General features: G+C 54.4%; 2 protein-coding genes across 2 annotated transcripts in view; both read left to right on the plus strand.

Moving 5' to 3' along the window:
* MRC2 (mannose receptor C type 2) overlaps positions 1-26,495 on the plus strand; it is a 63,539-nt gene that overhangs the window by 27,662 nt on the left and 9,382 nt on the right. The window contains exons 2-16 of the mRNA XM_027974359.3: positions 9,766-10,167; positions 10,877-11,050; positions 11,256-11,420; positions 11,594-11,707; positions 12,175-12,321; positions 16,665-16,853; positions 16,971-17,125; positions 18,521-18,628; positions 21,078-21,193; positions 21,759-21,907; positions 22,723-22,940; positions 24,259-24,401; positions 25,727-25,829; positions 26,078-26,216; positions 26,331-26,366. Coding sequence (XP_027830160.1) covers positions 9,766-10,167; positions 10,877-11,050; positions 11,256-11,420; positions 11,594-11,707; positions 12,175-12,321; positions 16,665-16,853; positions 16,971-17,125; positions 18,521-18,628; positions 21,078-21,193; positions 21,759-21,907; positions 22,723-22,940; positions 24,259-24,401; positions 25,727-25,829; positions 26,078-26,216; positions 26,331-26,366 — 2,358 coding nt within the window. The remainder of the gene's footprint in view (positions 1-9,765; positions 10,168-10,876; positions 11,051-11,255; positions 11,421-11,593; positions 11,708-12,174; positions 12,322-16,664; positions 16,854-16,970; positions 17,126-18,520; positions 18,629-21,077; positions 21,194-21,758; positions 21,908-22,722; positions 22,941-24,258; positions 24,402-25,726; positions 25,830-26,077; positions 26,217-26,330; positions 26,367-26,495) is intronic.
* LOC105612785 (D-aminoacyl-tRNA deacylase 1-like) lies at positions 12,332-16,643 on the plus strand. Its single transcript, XM_042256149.2, has one exon. The coding sequence runs from the start codon at positions 13,077-13,079 to the stop codon at positions 13,668-13,670; it is 594 nt and encodes a 197-aa protein (XP_042112083.1). The 5' UTR covers positions 12,332-13,076; the 3' UTR covers positions 13,671-16,643.

Raw genomic sequence — 26,495 nt, forward strand, 5'->3', positions numbered from 1 at the left:
AATTAGGCTCGGCCAGCCCCGCCCCTCCTAGCCTTCCTACAAGACCAGGCCTGGGAAAGGATAAGCCGAAGAGATCCTGATGCTTCAGACTGAGAAGACAAAACCCAGCAGGGAATGAGATCAAACATCTCTAAATCGCCGGGAGGTGGGGTAGGGGGTGGAGAGGTTTTGCGTCTCAGAGAACCAGGGGAGGGCGGGCAGCCCCACTCAGCTGACCCCGCGGGCGGGGGTGGGGGGCACCCAGGCAGAGCCTTGGGAGGGTGAAACTTGCCTTTACAAAATTTACCTGAATTCCCATCCCCTCTTCACCGTGCACCGTTCTGGTGCATTTATTAGGTGGCAAACCCATCTATTAACCCATCCTCTGCCAGAGTGCTGTAACATCTTAGTAGAACCCAGTGTGGCCCTTCGGAGTGGCTGAGCGGTAAAGAAGCTGCCTGCAGTGCAGGAACCCTGGGTGCTGGGGGTTCAGTCCCCTGGGTAGGGAGGATCTCCTGGAGGAGGGCATGTCAACCCACTGCAGTATTCTTGCCTGGAGAATCCCACGGACAGAGGAGCCTGGTACAGTCCCTGGGGTCGCATAGAGTTGGACAGGACTGAACCGACTGGGCACACTTGCAAAGCAGTGTATCACATTGTGGAGCACAGACATTCTAAGGGAGGAGAAGAGCATGTCTAGAAATGAGTGCCAGAGAAAGCTCTCCTAGGGTGGGGGAACTGACTGCATGACACTGTGCTCACGCACACTCACACACAAACACACGGGCACGTGTCAGCGGAGCCTGGGGTGGGGTGGGAGTGCTGCTGTCTGTGTTTAGTTTTGTCACAGGCTCTGTAAGCAGTGGAAGGCCAGCACTTTGGCCTGGCCGGAGTGGAGGAGCTGGACAGGAGGACGGAGAGTGTGAAAAGCCTGGAGGGTGGACGGTCTGTCGGGAGAAGTCCACACTAATCCCAGGATTTTGGTGGGGCTGTTGCACTGTTGGGTGGGGTAGTGGGCCTCAAAGTCATGACTCTCCTGCCCTCCATGGAAGGAATGTGCTGCCTCCCACCACCCTCAGGTCCAGTGTGCGAGCCCGGACATGGACACGGCCTCTAGTAGAGGGTGGTGCAGGGTGAGGTGCCGGGGTCCTCAGGGCTGGCCCCTCAGCAGGGCGGGGGCAGGCAGCTTGTGCTGACTCAGACATTTCCAGGCCTGGCCTCAGGGCCCAGCGGCTCATTGAAAACAGCTGCTCCTTCTGGCAGGCGGCCCCTTGGGTGGGCGGCCCCTGGCTCTCCCTGGGATGACCCCTGGCCTTTGTGTGGCCTGGGGAGGGGTGCCGCTGGGGGAGAGAGGGGTGAGGCTCAGTGGCTGGAAGCGCCCCCTGCCGTGTCCTCTGGGACCAAACCTGGTCAGCTTCCCCCAGCCCGCCACCTGGTCCCTGGTCCCCAGCTCTCTAGGAGCTGAGCCAGGCTGGTCGCTGGGTCCCCAGTCTTTACTCCTCCATGCCCCAGCTTGGAACCTTCTCCGTGTCCTTGTCTCTGCTTGTGCCGTTCAGGGTTTTGTTTGACATGCCTCTCATTCAGTAGATATTTCTGGAGAGCCTGCCTGCTGCGTGCCAGGCCTTGGGCTAGAATGAACTTCCCCTCCGCTTCCTTCAGCATGATGTCTTCAGCTTGTAATGGGAACAGCCGTCTTATCTGAGGTCAGACCTCTGGCTGCCTCCACTGCTGGGCTGAGTCCCAGAGGCTGTCGGGACAGCTGGGAGGCTTGCTCCTGAGAGAAACAGTGTGAGCCTCTGTGCTTGGCTTCAGGACCAGCCCATTGTGTATACTTCGCAGCAGACGGGAAAGGAGGCCACGGTGACCCTCACCCAGGAGGAAGGAGATGGAGTTACTCAATGTAGGGCAAGTAGCTTTGAAACCCAGTTACTTCTGAGCACAGGAGTAAACTTCCAGGATCATGCCCTGGATGTCTGAGAAGCAGAGACTCCACACCAGAGAGTCCATCAGTTACCTGGAAAATCATTTCTATCCACTTTAATTGATGCTTTTGAACTGTGGTGCTGGAGAAGACTCTTTGAGTGTCCCCTGGACAGCATGGAGATCAAACCAATCAATCCTAAAGGAAATCAACCGTGAATATTCATTGGAAAGACTTATCCTGAAGCTCCAATACTTTGGCCAGCTAATGTGAAGAGCTGACTCATTGGAAAAGACCCTGATGCTGGGAAAGACTGAAGGCAGGAGGAGAAGGGGATAACAGAGGATGAGAGGGTTGGATGGCCATTACCAACTCAATGGACAAGAGTTTGAACAAACTCCAGGAGACAGTGAAGGACAGGGAAGACTGGCATACTGTAGTTCATGGGGTTGCAGAGAGTCAAACACAACTTAGCAACCGAACAAGAACCACCCAAACCATGCAGTATGAATTAGACCTGATGGTTTTGCACATGTTGTTATATTGCCTGTAACTTTTTCATGACTTGGTTTTGCCTTTCCAGGTTCACTGTAAACATCTTGAGGCAGAAACCATATCCTTAATTCCCTGTAGTACCTCGTTCAGTGCTTCACAAAAACTTGTCATTGTCACGAATGAGAAAACCTCTGGAGGAGCAGCTGGAAAGGTGGTCAGGAGGATGGGGTGGGTCCAGCCTCCAGCACCTCCTGTGACATGGCCCATGCAGCCACCAGCCCAGAGAGCCCATTACTGGTCTGATGGTCAGAGGGGACCTGGGCACCAGGCTTCCAGGGGAGTCAGAAGCGTGGACCGGTGTTCCAGACTGGGAGAAATGCTCTGGCTCCAGGACCTAGGGCTGTGTGTTTATCAGAATTCTTTGGTCACAAGGACAAAATCCTGATGCAAACCAGCTCAGCAAAAACAAAAAGGAAAGAGAGAGAAATGTAGCTGCAAACGACCCTGAATGATGCATGGAGCACTGAAGAGCTGTAAGAACTCAGGGACGGGCCTGACATTCTGCACCCTGGGCACTCGCTCCCCCTCCTTCCGTCTCTCAGCTTTGTGTCTCTTCCCATAGTATCCCTTCCTTGCCTACAGCAGAAAGGTCTTTTCCTCCTGGTAGGAAACGTGGCTGTTGGCAGCCCCGGTTTAGAGAGGGGACTTCAGTGTTCCAGGAGGGGCTCTGGTCAGCCCTGTTAAATGCCAGTCACTGTGGCCTGGGAATGGGCATGATTATTGGCCAGTAGTGAGCCTCGTGGGCTTCCCTGGTAACCCAGCTGATAAAGAATCCGCCTGCAATGCAGGAGACCCCGGTTTGACTCCTGGATCAGGAAGATCCCCTGGAGAAGGGATAGGCTGCCCACTCCAGTATTCTTGGGCTTCCTTGGTGGTTCAGACAGTAAATAATCCTTCTGCTATGCAAGAGACTTGGGTTCAATCCCTGGGTCAGGAAGATCCCCTGTAGGCAGTCATGGCAACCCACTCCAGGATTCTTGCCTTGGAAAATCCCCATGGAAAGGGGAGCCCAGCAGACTACAGTCCATGGGGTCACAAAGAGTCGGACACGACTGAAGCGACTTAGCATAGCACAGCACAGTGAGCCTGGTGCACACTCAGCCAGAGATACAGGAAGATTCTCTATAAATAAGAAGGGGAAGGGGACGGGAAGTTTGCTGGGCAGACGAAACAAGGACCAGAGACTGTGGGCGGCTCCACGAGGGCAGGGATTCTGTTACCATCTCCATATCTTCCACGCAGAGCCTGGCCCCTGCCAGCCCGTCTGGCGACAGGGCTGGGTTGTATCTGTGTGGCTCAGCCCTGCACCCTCAGTGCCTGGCACCCTGCCCGGCACCCGTGAGATTCTCAGGGAATATTTGTTGAACAGATCAATGCATGACGTGCAGTTGGCGCTCGGTGCATGGTTACCTGCCTGGCTTCATTCATTTGTTCACTGCCTGAACAAGGCACTGTGACCCGCACCTGGGGGCCTGGTGTGGTGGTGGTGGTGTGACTATCCAGATACGGGGGTCGTCCTTGTCCTCGCTGAGGACCCTACAAGGTCCCAGTGAGGGCCACTTCCACTCCCTGCACAGCCACCCAAGGCTCCCAGGCAAGTGGAGCGAGGCTAGGGGCCTGGGTGCGGGTGGAGGGGGCCTTCTTGGAATGGGAGAGCCTTCTTATGATGAAGGGCATCAGTTCTTTGCTTTGAGCTCCTCCTGCCACCTCCCATGTGCCTGCAGGGAGCAGAGCTCAAATGACAGTACAGTCAGTTTCCAAAATGCCTGGTTTCCTTCCCATCCCTTGAGCATCTTTAGCTTGGCCAAGCCTGGGCCTCGTCTCTGCCTCCATTGACCCCTGGAGAAACAGCTTTCTTTCTGGGAGGACCCAGACCCACCCCTCAACTCTGGGTGGAAAATGTTCTCCCCAGAGGCCCCCAGCCCCCTCCTTGGCAAAGCCCCAGGGTTCCGCTGCTGAGAATTCCCCTTGGCCTCCCCACTGCTCCCAGATTCCTTTTCCTTTTCTCATTTGCTGCCAAGGCAGCTCTGTGACCCACATCCCTCACCTTCTGCCTCCTCCGGATCCTCAGTGACTTCAGAGTCCGAAGGCCCAGCTCCCTCCGCTGCCCCCAGACACCTGGACTTGAGGGGCTTGTTTGCCCTTGTCTCCTGCTAGACCCACCGTCTCTACCTGGGACAGTGAGCTGTGTCTCCTCGTGTTCCTGGCGTCGCCTGGGACATATGCAGGGAGAGATGGGTCACTGAACCCAGGACCTCGGACGGCAGAGGGAGGGGGGACTTGCAGCAGTGACCCAAGTGACAGAGGAGGAAGCTGAGGCCTTGACAGGTACTGTGCTTGGGTGTCCTGCTCTCCCCCGCTCTGGGCCTCAGTTTCCTCACCTGTCCAGTGGTGGGAAGGTGGCGTTTCCCTACCTCTTTTGGACGCTTCACTTGCCCCCTGTTACAACTGCATGCCTGCTGAAGTACCGTGCCTGGGTTTTCTGGTTGGGGAGGAAGGGAAGACCCTGGCCCCTGGGCTCCTATAGGCTCCTGTGATGTTTTGGGCTGTGTGTCCAGCCCCATCTCAAAGATCACCTATGAAAGCAAGTACTGCTTTCTCCCTTTTCCAGTCCCAGACCCTTTCCCTCCCCCTGCCAAGGGTTACTTTCTGTTGCTGACGGTCCTCGCTGGAGTGGAGTTTCTGAGAAACAAATGCCCAATTCAGTCAAATGTTCGGGCAGGCCTGGATGGAGTCCTGGGCCAGTTTGTGGTTCCTGGAGAAAAGCTGGAAGGGAAGGAGCAGGTTAGGGCAGGGGGCAACAGGGAAGTCTTCACTGTGGTGGTCACGCTTGTTGGTCCTTCAGGAAGTCACCTGTGTCTTGCCCAAAGAGGACCCCATCCCGGTGTCATCAAAGAATAGAGTGACCAGTGTCCCTCCCCACCAGCCTTCCCACTCTGGAGTTTCTTTATTTCTTTTTTAAATTCTAACATATCTTTTCAAAAAATGTTTTATTATTTATTTATTTGGCTGGCAACTAACCAGTTCTTAGTTGCATCTCTCAGGATCTTTGATCTTCGTTACGGCATGAGAGCTCTTAGTTATGGCATGTGGGGTCTAGTTCCCTGACCAGGGATCAAACCTGGGCCCCTTGCAATGGGACGTGGAGTTTTAGCCACTGGACCGCCAGGGAAGCCGCCCACTGTGGAGTTTCAACATGCAGTGACAGGAGCTGCGGGTGCTCTGTTTTAGTGAAATTGATTTGGCAGCTGGGACGAGGAGCAGAAAGTTAGGTTGGTTGTGATTGTTATCTAGGCATGGAATTGATTCATTCATTCTTCATTTGCTCATTTGTTATTTTATTAAGCAGTACCATCTGTTGAGTGGAGTTACAGGTACTGAGGATACAGTGTGAAGAGGAAGTCTTTGAAACTTCTGAACAAGAGGGGAGACAGAAAATAAAACCGTGTTGGTTCATGAGCTCTGGTCTGGAAATGGAAGGTTAGCTTTTATCAGTCTGGTTCTCTGGCCAAAAGCCCTTATCGGTTAATGATAAAACATAAAATACAGTGGTTCAGGAGCAGTCAAAACCAGGCAAAGCCAAGGAGGAAACAGTCCTTGAGAGAAAAGATGAAGATGAAGTGAGTGGTTCATTTAAGCAGCTTTTTGGTTCCCTGGTGGCTCAGACGGTAAGGAATCTGCCTGCAATGCACAAGACCAGGGTTCAGTCCCTGGGTGGGTAAGATCCCCTGGAGAAGAGAATGGCTGCTTGCTCCAGGATTCTTGCCTGGAGAATTCCATGGACAGAGGAGCCTGGCGAGCTACAGTCCATGGAGTCGCAAAGAGTTGGAAATGACTGAGCAGCTAACACTTCTCACTTTCCTCCTGAGAACACTACCCAGTTTGAAGAGCTGCAACAGAACGGGGCAGCTTTACTGGTCAGAGTGTGGGGCTACCAGAAAAGCTAAAACTCGAGAGGGAAAATCCTAGAAAGGCAAGAGATGTCCTCATTCGAATTCTCCTCAAATATTTGGCAGCTCGAAACTGCATAGGCAGAGGGATACTTTAGGGAACCCAGCAAGAAAGAGGAGTGGGGAAGAAGAGATTTCAGTTGCTGCCTGATGCTGAGAAAACAAGAGTTTGTAATTCAAGTTCCACTGAGTTAGAGGAACTTGGTAATTGCCTAACATTTTCTTTTGAAATGCTAGAAGGGCCTCACCTTACGATTAAACCCAAGGTTAAGGGCCACACCTTTTTAAGACTAAACTAAAACCCCGAACAGCCCCACCCTAGCAAAACTAAGCCCCTGCAGAATCAGGATGATCTACCACTAATTTAACTGCCTGCCACAACAAAACTCCACATTATTTTAAGGAAGATAATGCGTCCAGACTCCCTGTAACGTGTCATCCACAAGTCCAATATGTAATAATAATAATAAAAAAGAAACAGGTTCCTGGTAACATTATCCACTATGTCCAGTATGTAATAAAAGTGACTATACATGCAAATAGCAGGAATAATCAACAGAAAAACTAGTCAGCAGACCCAGACTCACAGATAGCCCAGATGTTGGGAAAATGTCAGATAACAATAAATGCTGCAGAGAGAATTATGCTAGAAAGTAACTGTGACTGCTTTAGATATGGAAGTTGGAGAGGGCCTCTCTAAAGATGTGCCTTTTTAAAATACCAGTCTCAGGCCAATTAAATCAGTCTCTGGAGTGGTACCTGGACACCTGCATTTTTTATTTTTTGATGCACCGTGTGGCATGCAGGAGCATGTGGAATCTTAGTTCCCCGACCAGGGATTGAACCCATGCCCCGTGCATTGGGAATGCAGAGTCTTAACCAGTGGACCACCAGGGAAGTCCCCAAGATGTGACTTTTTTTTCTGAAATGCAAAATGCCAGGCGGAGGAGACAATGCAAAGGCCTTGATGCAGGAGAGAGTCAGGCCTGTTCAAGGAAGGGCGAGGAGGTCCGTGTGACTTGAGCAAGGGGGAGTAGTGTGATCTGAGATTAGACTGGTCGGCAGGACCAGAATACCTGGGATCTGACGGCTCATAGCAAGGAGTTTGAATTTCATTTATAGAATGATGAATCGCCTTTGAAGCTGGGAGAGAGACTAACATGACATATTGCTTTTTCTTTTGCTATGAGAGAAGCTGTCATTTCAAAAATTTAACAGCCAATTACATTTCGTTTGTTTTAGCATGTCTTTCACTCATTGTCTACTGCAGTGGTGCCATTTTACTCCTAATTTATTATATTTTTTTGTAGAAGCTGTTTCCATTTTAGGGAATAAACTGTTCGCCTCTAGTAAGTTACATGTGTTTTGTCACTTGAATTCTGATTGTTTTTATGGCATTTTTCATGCCATGAAAGAAATCACGTTACTGAACCACTGTTTTCTTTATGACTTTCAACACGCCAATATTATTATTTTTTTTTAAATATTTATTTGACTCCTCCAGGGCATAGTTGCAGCATATGGCATCTAGTGCCCTGACCAGAGATTGAACTGGGGCCCCTGCATTGCGAGCACAGAACACTACAATGTTATTTTAAAAAATCTTTTTTTTTGTTTAGAGCTTATTTATCTTTAAAAGATCGTGCTGTGTGGCCATGATGAATGGCTTACAGAGGGAGGATAAGGCCTGCATGATGGAACAGAAAGGAATTGGGGTTTGGACTCAGAAGACGGGGGGCCAGATTTCAGTCTCAAAACTCTGGTCAAACTGTTACACTACTCATAGTCAAATATTTTGCCTATAGTATGGAATCGTCAGGAACGTTTATGGTGCTCTTACTATGTCTGGGCCCTGTTCCAACACTTTACATGTATTATCTCATCTAATCTTTACAATAGTTCCATCAGGAGGAAGCTAAACAGTGCACCCAGCTCACACATTAAATGGCATAGCTGGCATCTGAACCCTGGCAGTCAGACTCATGCTTCTGAGGCATGAAAATTGTCCTGAGAAGCCAGGGGCTAGTGGATGCAGAAGTGCTTTGGAGCCTGGGATGTGCTGTGTATCTGTGGTGTGGTACTCAGTGCACAAAATGTGATGTCACAGAGACCTGGGCTTGCTTCCTGGCTGTGTGATACCATGACTGGGTCACTCTGTGGCTCAAACGCATGTCAGCTTCTTCCCTTCTCTCTCTTAAAACCCTAAAGATATAATAAAAGCTTTGAGATATAATTCACATATCATAAAACTCATGCATTTAAAATATGCAGTTAATTGGGTTTTAGTATGTTCACAGAATTGTGTAACTATCATGACAATCTAATTTTATTTTTTCCATGATCGGGTTTATTAATTTATTTGTCTGCGCCGGGCCTTAGTTGAGCAAGAGGGATCTTCAGTCTTCGCTGTGGCATGCGAACTCTTAGTTGCAGCATGTGGGATCTAGTTCCCTTGACCAGGGATCAAACCTGGGCCCCCTGCACTGGGAGCGCAGAGTCTTAGCCGCTGGACCACCAGGGAAGTCCCATGACAGTTTGATTTTAGAACATTTTCATTTCCCCTAAAGAGACCCTGTGCTTTTTCTTAGCCACTCCCCATTCCCATTACCCAGCCTAGCCCCAGGGAACCACTGATCTACCTCCTATAAATTTAAGTCTTGATTTCTTCATCAGTGTTTGGCAGGGGGCAGGTTGGATTTCAGTGTCTTTCATAGAGTGTCTGCTTAGCGAGGTGATGGGTGAGAAGATGCAAGACTGGGGAAGGCAGAGAGCTAAGTGCTGTTCAAAATCTCAGGAGTAAGATGGTTATGGGATGTGAATGGTTGGGTTTGCTGGGGGGTGGCATGGCGAGCGGTTTGGGAAGATTCTAAATGAGAGGAAAATGTGGAGCCAGTGAATGTGAGGAGCAGGGGGGAAGAGCGAGACAAAGCAATTTCAGGCTGGAGAGCTCTGCTGGAAAAACAACGCCATGTAACAGAGGTTTTGATAAAGGCTGCAGTGTGATGTCTCATGTAAACACCTTCCCCCTCCTCCTAAGATCTTCATGAAAGGAAACAGTCCCCAACTTGCCCTGTGGAATTTGGTTTGCTTTGGGGGAGACGAGACAGACGGCTGAGTCCTCCTCCAGGTGCTGTGGGACCAGGGCAGAGGCTGGCCACGTGGGCTCTGCCTTGACTGGGCACAGGCAGCCAGCCGTGCCTCTTACCACCCCATGCAAAGGGCCAGTCGTGAGGATGGAGTGATTTACCATAGGAGAGAAGGCCCACAGCCCACTACCAGCATCAGTGTCTGCAGGCAGCCTGGCCATCAGCAGCAGCAAGGAGACCCCTGTGATGGCCTCGTGTCCTCCTTTCCTTCCAGAGCCCAGTGTCTTCGTCATCTTCAGCCATGGACTGCAGGGCTGCCTGGAGGCCCAGGGTGGGCAAGTCCGAGTCTCTCCAGCCTGCAATGCCAGCCTTCCTGCCCAGCGCTGGAAGTGGGTCTCCCGAAACCGGCTGTTCAACCTGGGTACCATGCAGTGCCTGGGCACAGGCTGGCCAGGCACCAACACTACCGCCTCCCTGGGCATGTACGAGTGTGACCGCGAGGCACTGAGTCTTCGCTGGAACTGTCGCACCCTGGGCGACCAGCTGTCCTTGCTCCTGGGGGGCCGTTCTGGCAATACATCCAAGGCTGGCACCCCCGAGCGTGGCGACCAGACCCGCAGCGGCCAGTGGCGCATCTATGGCAGCGACGAGGACCTGTGTGCGCGGCCCTACTATGGTGAGAGGCTACCCCTCGTGTCAGGGGCCTGGAGCCATGAGGGACAGACGTAGGGGAGACAACACCTTGGCCTCCACAGGCCTCTGGCAGTCAGCTCTTTCATCGTCATGGGAAGCATTTGGGGATCATGGAGAAAATGAACTTCAGAGCATTTAATTTGCCTTAAAAAACTTACAAACCCTGATACGCTCTTGTAAAGACCTCGGTCAGTTCAAAAGTGTATAACGTACAACTAAAAGAGAAATCCCTTCTCTCCCAGGCCCACTCTTCAAGGGAGACCCCTGGGTCACCGTCCACAGGCGTCTCCATCCCCCTTTTGCAGGGGTGAATGGGGACTGGAGTCACCCACTGAGAGGTCTTTCCTGGTGGGCAGCTCCATCCTGGGGGCCCTTTCCCAGGATACCTCCTAGAGTGCCAAGATGGAACTTGGCGTGTGAGGCAGCTGAATTTTGGACAGGTGTTAGGGGCCCTAGGGGGCCCCCTTTCCCAGCCTGATGGGATGAGCGGCGGGACCTCTCCCAGGCTCCTGGGCTGACCCGAGGGCAGAGGCAGCCTTCCGGCCACTGTCTGACATCGCTGCCCCCTCCCTCTCTCGGCTGACCCTTGCTCACCCCGGCTCCTGGGGCTGTAGGAGATTTTCCCTGGGGGATGAGCGGGCTGGGCAACCTCTGGGGTCCAGATGCCAAAGGCCTGGCTCCCTCTCCTGCAGAGGTCTATACCATCCAGGGCAACTCCCACGGGAAGCCATGCACCATCCCCTTCAAGTATGACAACCAGTGGTTCCACGGCTGCACCAGCACCGGCCGCGAGGATGGGCACCTGTGGTGTGCCACCACCCAGGACTACGGCAAGGACGAGCGCTGGGGCTTCTGCCCCATCAAGGGTGAGGGCCAGTGGGCGGGGTGGCGGGAGGTTGGCCCTGGGGTGGGGAGTGCGGCGGGTGTGGGTGGCGCAACTTTACAGACTCAAGTGAGAAGTGCCCCCACCCCCCACTTCCATAGGGTCTCTGCATATTCCTTGAGGGACCTCCCCTTGGACCCCGCAGAGTGGGCTGGGGCGGGACCCACACCTGACTGTCCTGGTGGCAGGTAACGACTGCGAGACCTTCTGGGACAAGGACCAGCTGACCGACAGCTGCTATCAGTTCAACTTCCAGTCCACGCTATCCTGGAGGGAGGCCTGGGCCAGCTGCGAGCAGCAGGGCGCGGACCTGCTGAGCATCACGGAGATCCACGAGCAGACCTACATCAATGGTGAGGCGGGGGCAGTGGGCAGCGGGCGGGACCCCAAGACCTGTCCCCACCTTTGAAGGGGGCCCTGAGCCCTTTCTGCTGCTGCTGGAGGGCAGGATGCAGTTGGTGTGGCAGCGAGTGGAGGACTGGGGTTGGGATGACCCCCCCCCTCACTGTCGCCCTCTTGTGCTCAGGGCTCCTCACTGGCTACAGCTCCACACTGTGGATTGGCCTTAACGACCTGGACACCAGTGGAGGCTGGCAGTGGTCAGACAACTCGCCTCTTAAGTACCTCAACTGGGAGAGTGGTGAGGCACCAGGTTTGGGGTACAGGGCGGCCTGGGGATCCCACGGGCACTTGTTCTCCTAGGGGCTCCTTCCCTGGTACCCTACTCTAGACCAGCAGATTTCCACCCACTCCCGATTGGGTGCCAATGGTCCGTGCAGCGCATTGTCTGAGCTAGGAATGATGCCCTTTCCTGGGGGCACTGGGCCTGGAAGGTGGACTGGATTTCATCCCCATGCACCCCTTCAGCTACGGGCACCGGGGCCCTCAGCAGGCCAGCAGCCTGGCCAGGGAGGGTGGGCATGGTTGGCCCAGGCAGAAGGTCGAGGACCATGTGAGCCCCGGGGAGGAGGCAGGAGAGCCGAAGTGCAGCGCTGGGCATCTGAGCGGGCTCAGGCTTCCGGGGAAGCATGAGGCTTGAGGGAGGGCTCCCGGGCCAGGGGGTGAGTTCCTCTTCCCTGGGGCGCTGGCGCCCTGCGCTCCCCACAGATCAGCCTGACAACCCGAGTGAGGAGAACTGCGGGGTGATCCGCACGGAGTCGTCAGGCGGCTGGCAGAACCGCGACTGCAGCATCGCGCTGCCCTACGTCTGCAAGAAGAAGCCCAACGCCACGGCCGCCGAGCCCCCGCCTCCCGGTGAGCGGGGTGGACGTGGGTGGTAGGGGGCTCCTCAGGCCGCAGCCACTGCGGACCACCCTCACAGCACAGGGGGCTCTGATCCTCCCTCTTCTTAAATGGTTCTGCTGAAATCTGAACAAGTTGAAATGTACTATTCATTCATTCTGGGACGTTTGCTGGGAACTGTGTTAAATGCTTCACGACCCATCCTGTCCTCCTGGTGGTCACAGTCTGCTGCCGGTGATGGACATGCCAACACACAAACGGAATATCTGGAGTTGTTATAAAAAATAGTATATATATTAGAGAGGAAATTGATCAAGCTCCTGAGAGCTAAGGAGGGTTTCCAGGAAGTGACACTGGACTTGAGCCTTTCAGGTGAAGTATAAGTTTAAAAACCCAAAAAGAGGTCTGGGGGAAGGGCATGACTGGCAGAGGGAAGGGCAGGTGCAAAGGCACAGAGGCCTGCAAGGTCACAGCAGCTCTAAGGTCGGTGAGGATTGCACCCTGAGGGTTAGAGTACAGGTGGACACTACTTAAAAGTGTGGTCCCGGGATGTCCCTGGTGGTCCAGTGGTTAAGAATCCACCTCCCAATTCAGGGGATGTGGGTTCGATCCCTGGTATGGAAACTAAGATCCCATATGCTGCAGAGCAGCTCGTGTGTTACATGCACAACTAGACAGAAGCCAGAATGCTGCAACTGAGACCCAACACAGCCATAAATAAATAAATATTTTTTAAAAAAAGTGTGGTCCCTGTCCCAGCTGCCACCATGAAGGCCGTGGTGCCGCACGTCACCCAGGCCAGCATCACAGTTGGAGGAGAGCAGATAGGCGCCATCAGATGGGTCATCGGCATGTTGCTGGGTGTTTCCCTGGAAGATGCACAAAAGAAACTGGAGCACGTGGGCTGGAAGATCTTAAACCTGCGTGTGTTTGAGGATGGAAGTGGGAAGCACTGGTCGAAGAGCGTGATGGACAAGCAGTACGATGTGCTGTGCCAGTCCTCCCTGCAACGCGTCCTCAAGGGCAACGAGCCCGACTTCCACCTGCCCATGCCCGCAGGGCAGGCTGAGGCCTTTTACAAGGGCTTCCTGGAGCCGCTGTGCAAGGTGGCGAGGCCAGAGCTCATCAAAGATGGCAAGTTCAGTGCCTACCTGCAAGTCCACATTCAGAACGACGGGCCTGTGGCCGTAGAACCGGAATCTTCGGCCCCTGGTGCTGTTGCCTCTGATTCAGAACACCTGGCGAAGCTTGAAAAGCAACAACAGAAGACAGAAAAAGCCAGAGCCAAAGGGCCTTCCGAATCAAGCAAGAAGAGAAGCGCTCCCCACAAGGAAGACCACAAAGCCAGCAGCGGGGCCTAGGGGGACGTGTCCTCCAAGCAAGAGCCCATAGGTGGGCCAGGCACAGTGCATTATTATTGAGCAGAACTGGATCCTGAAAAATTCATGAAAGATGCTAGACACCCACACTACTTTAAGAATTTGGAACCAAATCCTGAAAAGGAAGATGGAAATAAAAAACTGGGAACCTACCTACAAAAACAAAAAACCACCAAAGGAGTACTTCCGTTTTCCGCTGCTGTGGTTGAACAGAGGAGATGGGTGCTGCCAGCGTGGACAAGGCGCCCCACCCACAGGGCAGCAAGGGACGCACCCAAGGGTCCCCTCAGGGAGCCGTGTTGGTTCCCCTGATTCTCTGCTTGCTTTTGGAACAGGCCCAACATCACTTGTCATCGAATCCTCCTTTCACAGTATGGTGTATTTCTAAGTGTCTGTGATGAGTCTCAAATGCATTCATGCTGTCCATGTTTTTCCAGAACAGTCATCCATAATAATATATTATGTGAGAACTTAAAAAAAAGTGTGATCCCTGGACCACCAGCACCTTCCCAAGTGATGTTATAATAAGTGCTTATTAGAAATGCAGACTCTCAGGTGCCTCCCCCCTCCTCCCCCCAATTAATTGAACTAGAACCTGCATTTCACAAGATCTTAGTGACTGGTGTGGAGTTTGAGAAGTACTAGCTTAGAGGGCACGGGGACATGATCAGTTCAGAAAGGCAGGTTGCAGCCAGTCCCTAAAGGATTTTGGCTTCCGGGTGAAATTCAGGTGGGGCCAGGTAGGCTGTGGGAGCCTTTGCAGGCTTTTAAGGCAGGGAGTGTCTTGCTCACATTTGTGACTCACCGAGGTAGCTCTAGGGGCAGGGCGCAGCATTGGGGTGTGGCCTTCGTCCAGCAGCTTAGTCTCAGAGGTGCCGATTGAGGGTAGGTAAACTCATATCCCCTGCAGGGTTGCTGAAAGGCTGGAGACCTGGCCTGGCTCAGAGGAGCATCTCCATGGGCTGGAGGGGGCTCCTCAGGAGTCCAGTCCCCATGGGGTGAAGAGGGGATTTATATAAAGAAAATACAGCAGGACAAAACAAAAATTCACAAAACACAGAAAGTGAAGAACTTACAGAGCCGACTTTTGCTTCTGACCATTAAAGTGTTGTCAAAGGTTGATTCAGGGCCATTGGCCATTGTTCTCTCCCCTTATCCCCTAGGGGATCAGGAGCAAAGGTTTAAAACATAAGTGCCCACATCAAGGGCACCTCACCTCCCCCTGGGGGTAGACACAGGGGAGCCTGGGGCAGGCGAAGAAAGGAGGGTCACGGGGCTGGTGTGGGCAGGCCTTGCCCACGTGGTCCCCTTCAGGCCTGGCCCCTCACTGAATCCTCTGTACCCTGGATCTGCCCAGCATGGCTGCTGTGGGGAGCCCTCCCCTGGGGCCTCACGGACCTGCAAATCTGTCTCTAGCCTTGGATTTCCGCTTTCATCCCGGCCCACATCTCTCTGCATGAGGCATATTTTCTTTTTTCCTTTTGGCTGCACTGCATGGCATGTGGGATCTTAGTTTTCCAGTCTGGGATAGAATCCGCGCCCCTGCAGTGGAGGCACACGATCTTAACCACTGGACCGTCAGGGAAGTCCCAAGGTGTTATTTTCTAAGCAGTTTCTTGGGTGGGTCCTGCCTTCTAGCACTCATCACTCGAAGCATGTCATTTCAGAGGCAGGCGCCATCGGGCCCTGAAGCATCCATGTTTCCTGAGCTTCCTCCCTCCCACTAAACTCTCCTGTCCAGGTGGCAGCCTCAGGTCTTAGCTCAGCTGCTGACAAGAGATGATTGACAGGTCTTGAGCCACTGAGGGAGCCTGCTTAGGCTCTCAGCCCTCCCCACTTTGCCAGGTCTACCAGAGACAGTATGGCCGGTCCTTGGAGCATCTCCCAGGGTGGAGTGTATCCCAGTGGGACGATACTTCAAGTGGGTACATGCCTTCTTGCCCAGCCAGGCAGAATCCTGCCCAAGCCCGATGTTGTAGGTGGTTTGATGAAGTCCTGTTTTCTCTTGCCAAGGCCCAAGTGAGAGCTTGTTTGCATCAGGTGCCCTGGGACCCCAATCCCTAGAGGGTGAACTTGAAATGCACGGAGATGGGGGTGAGGAGGGGCCTAAGACCAGTCAGGTTCTCAGCCCTAGGGTTCAGGGAGAGGAAAGGGGGTAGGGGAGGGAATGAGAGGAAAAATTTCAAGCAGCACATGCCTGCCTGGCAGCAGTGACTTCATGAGCTGCTTGGGAGGGGGGTGCGTTTCCTCACCTGCTTCACTCTGCACTGATGGGGCCCTGCTCCATAGGTGTTCTTTTCTTTCTTTTTTTTTGTAATATTTATTTGTTTGGCTGCACCGGATTTTAGTTGTGACAGGTGGGACCTTTGTGGCATGTGGGGTTTTGTTTTTGTTTTTTTTAGTTGCAGCAAGCAGGATCTTTAGTTGTGGCATCCAAGCTCTTAGTTGCGGCATGTGGGATCTAGTTCCCTGACCAGGGAATGAACCCAGCCCCCCTGCACTGGGAGCACGGCGTCTCAGCCACCAGACCACCAGGGAAGTCCCCATAGATGTCCTTTGAGACAGTGTCGGCGGTGTCATTTATTAAGTGAGGCGGACATGAGCTAAGCTGGAAGCTTACAGCAGGAAGCCCCATTTTACAGAGGAGGAAACTGGGGTTCCCGGGGCAGTTCTGTCCTGAGTCCCCATCCATCTTTCCCTCTGAGAGCCCCAGCTGGAGGGGCCATCCTATCTTGAGTGGAATCTGCCACCACCTCCCAGGGCTCCAGCTGCCCTGAGGGTTTTGTCTTTTCAACATCACACTGTCTTCAGTATTCAGACCTGTCTTGGTGGGAAGGGTGGATATAAGACATGTTTGGGGAGGAGGTGAACTTCAAGGCCCTGTCTGCGTTGACACAGACACCACCATTGCGTGGTGGGTCCGAGCCCATGCTCGGCGTCCCGGCCCCTGAACAGTGGCCTCTCTGGTCTCCGCAGATGTGTGGGCCAACGTGAAGGTGGAGTGTGAACCCAGCTGGCAGCCCTTCCAGGGCCACTGCTACCGCCTGCAGGCCGAGAAGCGCAGCTGGCAGGAGTCCAAGAAGATGTGTCTGCGGGGCGGGGGCGACTTGCTCAGCATCCACAGCATGGCGGAGCTGGAGTTCATCACCAAGCAGATCAAGCAGGGTGAGGGGCTGCCTCCCCCACGCCCGTCCCGGGGGCTCAGGCACTGTCCTCGCCTCCCCTGCCGGTGGAGAAGGCCGACCTCCTGACGTCCCCTCTCCCCTGCCGCACCCCCCCCAGAGGTGGAGGAGCTGTGGATTGGTCTCAACGACCTGAAACTGCAGATGAATTTTGAGTGGTCCGACGGGAGCCTCGTGAGCTTCACCCACTGGCACCCCTTTGAGCCCAACAACTTCCGAGACAGCCTGGAGGACTGTGTCACCATCTGGGGGCCGGTAAGAACCCTCTCTCCTCACAGGGCCCCCAGACCCCGCCTCCCGGTGCCCCGCAGCTGAGGGATGTCCCGTTATTGGTTCCTGCTTGTGACCCCACCCTCTTGCCTCTCGGAAGTCCCCCCTCCCCATCTCGTCTCCTTCCCATCCGCGTGGAGAGGTTGCCAGGGTTTGACTGTCCTCTCCACCTCCAACTAGCTGGGTCATCTTGGGCAAGTTACTTTATGTGTCTGTGCCTCGGTTTCCTTAGCTGAGTTTTCTTAGCCTCAGTTTTCCCAGCTCTCAGTGGAATTCTAAAGGTGCCAACCTCAGAGGGTCTTCATGAGGATTAGTTCAATGAAACCTTTGGACGTTTGTCGCCTGGCGGTGATCTTGGTCTCCTGTGGGCTGCACTTCCCCACCAGCAGGTGGCGTCAGAACCCACATTATGTGGACAAGCTCCCCAGGCAGGGCTGCTCCCTGCCAGCCCTACCCTAGTGCAGGGTCCTGTCCTCTCAAGAAATGGTGGTGTTGTGACTGTTTGCCATGGCTGTGGTTCAGACAGTGTGGGCGGATGAAGGAACTGATACAGGGTTTCAAACAGTTAAGTCTGTTCCTTAAAAGACAAAACTGTAGGACAGACTACCTACCTCAGAGACAGAGAGGACATTCTGCCTTGAGATACAGCCAACAGTGCCAGGGACTCTAGAGGCATCTGGCTTAGAGGATGCTGTTTTTAAATTTATGAACAATTAGGAAATGGCTACCTACTCCAGTATCCTTGCCTGAGAAATCCCATGGACAGAGGAGCCTGGCGGGCTATAGTCCATGCGGTCGCAAGAAGTTGGATACAGTTGAGAACACGTGCTTTTCTTGAGCATCTGTTAAATTCTGCGCATTTTCCTGGGGGCTGAGACACACAAACACCTCTGCCCTCCGGATGGCAGACAAAAACTGCTGGCTGGCTTCTGAACACAGAAGCACTAAGGCTGTTAGGAGGGGCTGAACTAAGTTCCTCTTTGGCTCCACCAACAAGGGAAGGGTCTGGGCACACAGTCTCTGCTTGCCCTGGATCTGCAAATACTGACTGGACACCTTGCCAAACTGGGAATCTCATCTGTCTTGCTAATGGTCTTAGCCAGCTTGTCCTGGGTGTTTATGAAGTGATCTAATTTAAAAGAGCATGTTTTCCATTTTGACAGTGCTTGTCAAAGTTTGGAGGCATCTGCGCAGCTACTCTGTGCTCGCATCAGCCTAGTGAGGCTTATAGCACTAATCCTGCACGCCCCACATTTGCCACCATGGAGCACAGAGAGGTCAAGCTTCTTGCTCGGAGTCACACAGCAAGTCAGAGGCAGGGCCAGGTTTGGGAGGTTTGGGGGAGATAGACTGACACTGCCCCTCACCCTGTGTCCCTAGGAAGGCCGCTGGAACGACAGTCCCTGTAACCAGTCCCTGCCGTCCATTTGCAAGAAGGCGGGCCAGCTGAGCCAGGGGGCCGCCGAGGAGGACCACGGCTGCCGGCAGGTGAGGGTGCTTCTGGAGCGGCCCCGGATGGGGCCAGCCGGAAGGGCTCCCGGGGGCAAGAGGGCAGGAGGAATCTGCAGCCTCCTGTGGCACCCTCCCTTTTTCCCGCCCTCCAAACTGCTCCATCCAGAAGGAGTGATACAGGATGAGGTGGGGTGGGGGTAGAAAGCTGTTGGGAGGAAGCGGAGCTCCCCACCCCACCCCAGCCCTGAGCCCCTTCTCCATGGAAAGCTGCAGAGAACTCGGAGGTAGGGGTAGGCGGGCCCCCCACTCCCACCCCCAAGTCTGGTCCAGTCATCATCTGCGTGGAGGCTGCTGGGGATGACCTGGGTCTCTGTGTACCCTCCCTCCACCCAACCCCCCACTTTCCCACCCATCTCTGCTGGCATGCACACCAGCCACAGATGTAGTGTGCTTGTCTTTCTCCTGGGGGCAGGGGTGGGGGGAACCAGGCCAGCCCTAAGGAGAGCAGGGATTAGACTAAATGGGGGGAATGAATGAGTCGGGGAGAGAGGGTGTGAGTGAGGGCGAGGGCACGTGATTGGCCGTTTCCCTCCTTCAGCCCCACGCCTACCCCGCTCCCTACCCAGACAGGCAGGGATGTGAGCAGTGTGGCCCACGCGGGCAGGCTGCTCATAAAGGCCACTTTGTGGTGTCTGAGCCCCTGGCAGCTCCCTCCTCCGAAGCCATGTTCCTCCTGCCAGCCCCTCACTGCCAATCTGGTTCCTCACTCTATTTTCCTTTGGATCAAACGCCCTTATCACACCCGCCCACCTGCACCCCAAACTCTCCCCTAGGGGGAGAGCATGAAATGCCTACAGGCATGAGCTCCAGTGGGGAGGAAGGGAGAGCTCACGGGGCCGGGCTGAAGAGCGTGGGGGCCAGCGTGGTCAGCAGCTAGCCGGGGCTCTGACCAGGCTGGGGGAGGCAGAGGGGCTACTACTAACTGTCCCGCGCCAGGGCCAGCCTGGAATGGGTGGAGGGTTGTTGAGCCGCCATGGTTAACACCGCAGGAGAGCCAGGGGTCTTAGCACAGTCCTGCTGGAATATGGGGATCTGTGCCTCTCCCCCCATACACACATATACATACACATGTAAACACACCCATATGAAAATGAAGAGAGAGTATTAGTCACTCAGTCGTGTCCAACACTTTGTGATCCATGGACTGTAGCCCATCAGGCTCCTCTGTCCGTGGAATTCTCCAGGCAAGAATACTGGAGTGGGTTGCCATTCCCTTCTCCAGGGGATCTTCCCAATCTAGGAATTGATTCCAGGTCTCCTGCATTGCAGGCAGATTCTTTATTGTCTGAGCCACCAGGGAAGCCCCCCAAACACACACATATATAGACACACATAAACACACATAGACAACACACATAGACAACACACACATACACATGGACTTCCCTGATGGCCCGGTGGTAAAGAATCCACCTGCCAGTGCAAGAGATGTGGGCTCGATCCCTGGGTTGGGAAGATCCCCTGGACTAGGAAATGGCAACCTACTCCAGTATTCTTGCCTGGAGAATCCCATGGAGAGAGGAGCCTGGCAGGCTACAGTCCACAGGGTCGCAAAGAGTGGGGCATGACTCAGAGAGTAAACATCAATGACACATTCACAAATAAACACACATACTCATATACACATACATGCACATATGCATAAATCCGACTAAACACATACACCTACACACACATAAACACATACGCACACACCAGCTTGTTCTGAACGGGCTCCTGCCCAGGGGGCTGCTCCCTCCCCCTGCCTCGCCTCTCTCCCAGGCTCCAGCCCCCACCCCCCAGGGGCAGAGAGGCCCTCAGGGCGACCCAAGGGGCCACGGGTTGGTGGGGTAAAGCCTCCCCGGTCTCCTGGGGCGGGTGCAGGGGGCAGGTTGCAAGCCAGCTGTGAAGGAAGGGCGGTCTACTGCAACTTTGCTGCCCCTCACTGAGGGTTTGTTCTCCGCCCTCAACCGCCCTCAGGCGGGTGCCGCCTCCATTCCATTACTCCAGCTTCTCCAGGCCCCTGAGGATCAACCAGCCCCCTCCACTTGCTGGCCGCTCTCCCAGCCTTTCAGCTCTCATTTCCCAGCCAGCTGGCAGTTTTCCCAATACGTCTCTTGGTTCAAATACCCGAGAGAGGCGTCCAGTGGGCCACTCATCTTTCTTGGCCAGGCCACAGGCCGGGTGACTGGCTGCCTCCCTTGGGCCGTGCTTCTACTCTGAACCTGGCAGCTGTGGGTGGTGGTAGGCGGGGCCGTGTGCGTGGCATGGTGCAGACACAGCACAGGAATAGCCGGCTCTGGTGTCACACCAGCCCCCTCAGTCCTGTGCTCAAGCCTGCAGAAAGTTCAGCGGTGCCGCTGTTGGCATCCCCACCCCAGGATTTATGGATGAGAGAGAAGCCCTCCCCCAGACACCCCCTTTTCTGCCCACTCTCTTGAGCCAGGGTTGGACGTGGCACAGCCCCTCCTGCTACTGGCTGGGAGAGGACCAGGTGACCTACAGTGAGGCCCGGCGCCTGTGCACCGACCACGGCTCTCAGCTGGTCACCATCACCAACAGGTATGAGAGGGGGACCAGCCCACCCCTATGTCTGGTCGAATGTGGTCCCTCCACCAGAAGGGCCAGCATCCTGCCATCACGTGCAGAGGGACTTGATCATTGAGTCCCTTTGAGCTTCAGCCGTCTCCAGGGCCTTTTTCTAATATTATCATAAGAATGACTCTTGCTTATTAAGCGACTCTAGCATGGGGCAGTTCCTGGGAGGGGGCAGGAACAGGCCTCTCTGTGGACTGGATGCCCCAAAGAGGTCTTGAAAAGTGAAAGTTAGTTGCGCAGTCTTGTCCGACTCTTTGCCATCCCATGGACTGTAGCCCACCAGGCTCCTCTGTGCTTGGAATTCTCCAGGCAAGCGTTAGCTTGTGTTTGATTTTTCTCTCAGTAAGACTTGGAGATGCAGACAGCAGCGGGGGTCAGCTGTGTCAGCTGCAGCTTCCCCAGGGGTCCCCACTTCCCTGAGCAAGTTTCCGATCGGGTGCACCCAGGCTCCCTGAGCAGGCTGTCTGGCCTGAGGCCCTGGGAGCGGTGGGGGTTGAGTTGCCTGCCTTGACCAGCCTCTTTCCCGCAGGTTCGAGCAGGCCTTTATCAGCAGTCTCATCTACAACTGGGATGGCGAATACTTCTGGACAGCCCTGCAGGACCTCAACTTCACCGGCTCCTTCCGCTGGCTCAGTGGGGACGAGGTCATGTACACCCACTGGAACCGGGACCAGCCTGGTGAGCCCCTCTCTCAGCCCCCTTCTCGGCGGTGCTTTGATGAAGCCGGGAGGGCCGTGGTGGACCACCCCTGCCACGACCGAGACCCAGGGCTTCATAGGAGACAGCATTCATAGAGTGTGGTGATATGGTTAGAAGGATGGCCTCCAGAGCTGAGATGCCTGGCTCAGGTCCTGACTTTGCAGTTTATTAGCTGTCCATCTTTGAGCCTCAGTTTCCTCATCTGTCCAATGGGGATAATGGTACTTTCCTCACAGGGCTGACATGCGGTTTGAATGGGTTAATATATGTAAAGCCCTTGGAATAGTGGGCATAGAACAAGTGCTTGCTATTTGCCATTTCACATTTATTACCTTAAAAAAATTTTTTTTAGAAATCTTTTATGTTTTTAATTAATTTTTTTGGCTGTGCTGGGTCTTCCTCACGGGCTCAGTGGTTGCAGTACACAGGCTTCTCTAGTTGCCCGACGGCACGTGGAATCTTAGTTCCCCAATCAGGGACCGAACCCAAATCCCTTGGAAGGTAGATTCTTAACCGCGAGTCCACTGTTATCTTTTTAAAGCCCTTTCAAAGATGGAGTAGATGATGAAACAGGCTCAGAGAGGTTAAGCAACTTGCCTAAGATCTCACAGGAGCCAACGCAGAGTGAGGCTTCTGCCTCCATTTCCTTCCTGCTCTCCAGCCCCGCCGCCCCCAACCCCACAGCTATGTCCCTGCAGAGATGGCCAGGCTGGCCCCCGGTGCAGGGGCCATGGAGGTGCCCCTCGGGGATGTGAGGGAGGGCTCAGTGTGTGGGTGCCCCCTCCCTCCTCCAGGGTACAGCCGTGGGGGCTGCGTGGCCCTGGCCACGGGCAGCGCCATGGGGCTGTGGGAGGTGAAGAACTGCACGTCGTTCCGGGCTCGCTACATCTGCCGCCAGAGCCTGGGCACGCCCGTGACGCCTGAGCTGCCTGGGCCAGACCCCACGCCCAGCCTCACCGGCGCCTGTCCGCAGGGCTGGGGCTCAGATCCCAAACTCCGGCACTGCTATAAGGTAGGCAGCCCGAGGGCCTCGGGGTGGGGGGAGAGAAACGAGAGCAAAGACACAGCATCCCTGGTGGGGAGGGTGGTCCCAGTGGGACGCAGCCATGATCCAAGCAGGTGGGCCCTGGAGAAACTTCTCCTCTTAGGTCCTTTCTGTTGAAACTCTTGTCAGTGTCCTTGAGGCCTGGTGCACAGCAGGTGCTCAGTAAACAATTGAGGAATTGAAAAACCCACAGACCATCAGTTTTAGAGATGTTCAGATGTTGGGGCCAGGCTGGCAGCTCTTTAGATTGCCCCGGGAGCCTGATTTATATGTGACCCCTTATATGTGGGATCTACAGTGTGACAGAGATGAACCGATCTATGACACAGAAACCAAATCACAGATGTAGAGAAGAGACTGGTGGTTGCCAAGGGAAGGGGGTTGGCGGAGAAATGCAGTAGGAGGTTTGGGTTAGCAGATAGAAGCTTTTATATATATAATAGGTAAAGAACAACATCCTGCTGTATAGCACAGAGAACTATATTCAATATTCTATGATAAATCATAATGGAAAAGAATATTAAAAAAGAATCTATATATATTTATGAGCTTCCCAGGTAATACTAGTGGTAAAGAACCTGCCTGCCACTGCAGGAAACATAATGAGACTTGAGTTCAATCCCTGGGTCAGGAAGATCCCCTGGAGGAGGGCATGACAACCCACTCCAGTATTCTTGCCTGGAGAATCCCATGGACAGAGGAGCCTGGTGGGCTACAGTCCATAGGGTTGCAAAGAATAGGACATGACTGAAGCGACTTAGCATGCACACATATATATTTATAACTGAGTCATATTGCTGTACGGCAGTAATTAACAACATTGTAAATCAATGTTTTAAACCGAAGTACAGGAGTACTTCAGTTTAAAAAGATTTAAAAATCTTCTAGGCTGTCACTATAGAGATGGGAATTCAGTAGGCTGTGGTGGGGCCTGGTAATCTGTGTTTTTAAACCTGGCTGGGTTTGGGAGCCACTGAGGTAGTCCAGGGTCTTTTATTATAGAAAGATGCTGAAGTCCAGGGAGCAGAGGGACTTGCCCACAGCAAACTGTGGCTCTGCTGGGATAAGAGCCCTGACTGCCCCACTGGTCATTGGGACCATCTCTGGGAGATGCCTGTGCCAGTTTTCCTCCCCCAGGGCTCCGTCTCTGATGAGCAGGGCTGTCTTAACTAGCCTTGACACCCTGTCCAGTAAAGCCGCAGCCCCCTCTCCACACAAGTCATGGGAGGGCAGGTGTCCCGTGGGGAGGTGGGCCAGAGGGACAGCTTGGACTCTGCCCCTGCAGGTGTTCAGCTCGGAGCGGCTGCAGGACAAGAAGACCTGGGTCCAGGCCCAAGGGGCCTGCCAGGAGCTGGGGGCCCAGCTGCTGAGCCTGGCCAGCTATGAAGAGGAGCACTTTGTGGCCAATATGCTCAACAAGATCTTCGGGTACTGAGCTTAAGGCGCTGGCCCACATGCACCTTTGTGGGGCTCTTGGTTTTGCTGGACACGGGGCAGTGGACAGGGTGATGGTGACCCAAGAGAGGTCTGTCCAGGGCTTGGAATGACCTGTGTGTCCGCTGCTAGTGCCAGGCCTGTCCTGTCCCCACTTAAGTAACCCTGGTCTCGCTGGAGTCGGAGACCCTGTGTTGCTCATATGAGCCAACAGCACCCTCTCGGACTCTCAGATTACACAAACCTAACCCTAACCCTTAGGGGCTTCCCTGGTGGCTCAGCAGTAAAGAGTCCACCTGCAGTGCAGCAGACACAGTAGACGCAGGTTCAATCCCTGGATCAGGAAGATTCCGCTGGAGAAGAGAATGGCAACTCACTCCAGTATTCTTGCCTGGGAAATCCCAAGGACAGAGGAGCCTGGTGGACTAGAGTCCATGGGGTCACAAAGAATCAGACGCGACTGACTGAGCACAGATACAACCCTAATCCTTACCATTCCTTCTCCATGGCAAAATCTATAAGCTTATCCAAGTGAGTGCCCCCTCCTGGAACCCTACACCATCCCATAATAACCCACACTTCTCAATAAACAGCTTTTCTTGAGAGGACGAGAAAGGCTGCAAAAGTGAGCATTTACCCACAGGGGTTCCCCCCAGAACCCTGTCTCTGTCCCGTGGGTTCCTATGACACACAACCCCATCATCCCTTAGCCTTGGGAAACATCCAAATGGATCCAGGCTTCCTGAAATCTTAATTCCAGGGACATCTCCTCCCAGCAAACAGCACAATGACATTATTTGACTGGTGATTATTAGAGCCCACGTTGATAGCTTCTCGCTGTGTGCCAGAGGCCGCACTAAACGTTGAACCACATTCACTGCTCTCCTCAACCCTACAAAGTAGACATTATCCGTTGTGGGCTGATCCAGAGGTTGGGTTATTTGCCCAAGGTCACAGGGATGACCTAGGACTGGAATCGAGGTGTATTTGAGTCCATAGCCCCAAGTCTATGCACTGCCCCTGTCTGCTTCCTAAAGTGAAAGTCTGCAGACTTGCTGGAGGGGCGCACCCTACCCAAAGGGCAGCAGTGGAAGGGGCCAGGCCACCTGCCCTGAGTGAGTGAGCGGGGGGCCCGGCCCAGCTGGCCCAGTTCTCTCTGGGGAGAAGACATTTTAGGGTGGCCTCAACAGTGTTTTCAGTGTGAACCCCAGATGGAGAGGCTCCAGGCCCCCGGGACTGCCCCAGTCACAACTGCAAGGATTCCCTACAACTCTCACCCTCCCCATGCCTTCCATCTCCACCCCCCGGTTGTGCTGAAGTGAATTAGAGCCCGAGATCCACGAGCAGCACTGGTTCTGGATCGGCCTGAACCGTCGAGACCCCGGAGCCGGGCAGAGCTGGCGCTGGAGTGATGGACTTGGGGTGAGGAGGCCTGGAGGAGGCGGGGCGGGTGGACGGGATGTGGGCGTGGCCTTTCGAAGGTGCGCGAGGTTGAGCAGAGGCAGGGCCTAGGGCAACGGCCGGCTGGTGAAGGAGAGGGTGGTGGGGGTGCCTAGCCCAGGTTGGGGGGGCGTTCCCAGCTTATGCCAGGCCTCTTGTTGGTCTGCTCTGGGGGTGGGGGCAGCCTGTACCTGGTGCCTGAGGCCCCTCTCCCCCTCTGACGTCACCAGTTCTCTTACCACAATTTCGACCGGAGCCGGCACGACGATGATGACATCCGCGGCTGCACGGTGCTCGACCTGGCCTCCCTGCAGTGGGTGGCTATGCAGTGCGAGACGCAGCTGGACTGGATCTGCAAGATCCCTCGAGGTTGGTGGGGCGGCGCTGCTGGACCGGGCAAGGGCTGACGGGCGGCAGGGCCCGGGGTCCAAGGAAGAAGGGTCTCCCATCTCTGCAGCGTGTCTGTCCCTGTTGCCCCCATAGGCACGGACGTGCGGGAGCCTGACGTCAGCCCGCAAGGTGAGGCTTCCTGTCCATCCCACTCCCCGTGGCGGCCGGACAGGGCAGGGCTTGACCAGGACAGAAGGAAGGGGATTAAGGGTTTGAGCCAAGGGAAAAGGGAATTGGGGCACACTTACTGGTCCAGGT

Source organism: Ovis aries, chromosome 11 (genome assembly GCF_016772045.2).
Source record: "Ovis aries strain OAR_USU_Benz2616 breed Rambouillet chromosome 11, ARS-UI_Ramb_v3.0, whole genome shotgun sequence".
In the NCBI taxonomy this organism is placed as follows: domain Eukaryota; kingdom Metazoa; phylum Chordata; class Mammalia; order Artiodactyla; family Bovidae; genus Ovis; species Ovis aries.

What these genes read in the sequence shown, in the direction of transcription:
- LOC105612785 (XM_042256149.2), top strand. Translation starts at nt 13,077, where the DNA reads ATGAAGGCCGTGGTGCCGCACGTCACCCAGGCCAGCATCACAGTTGGA.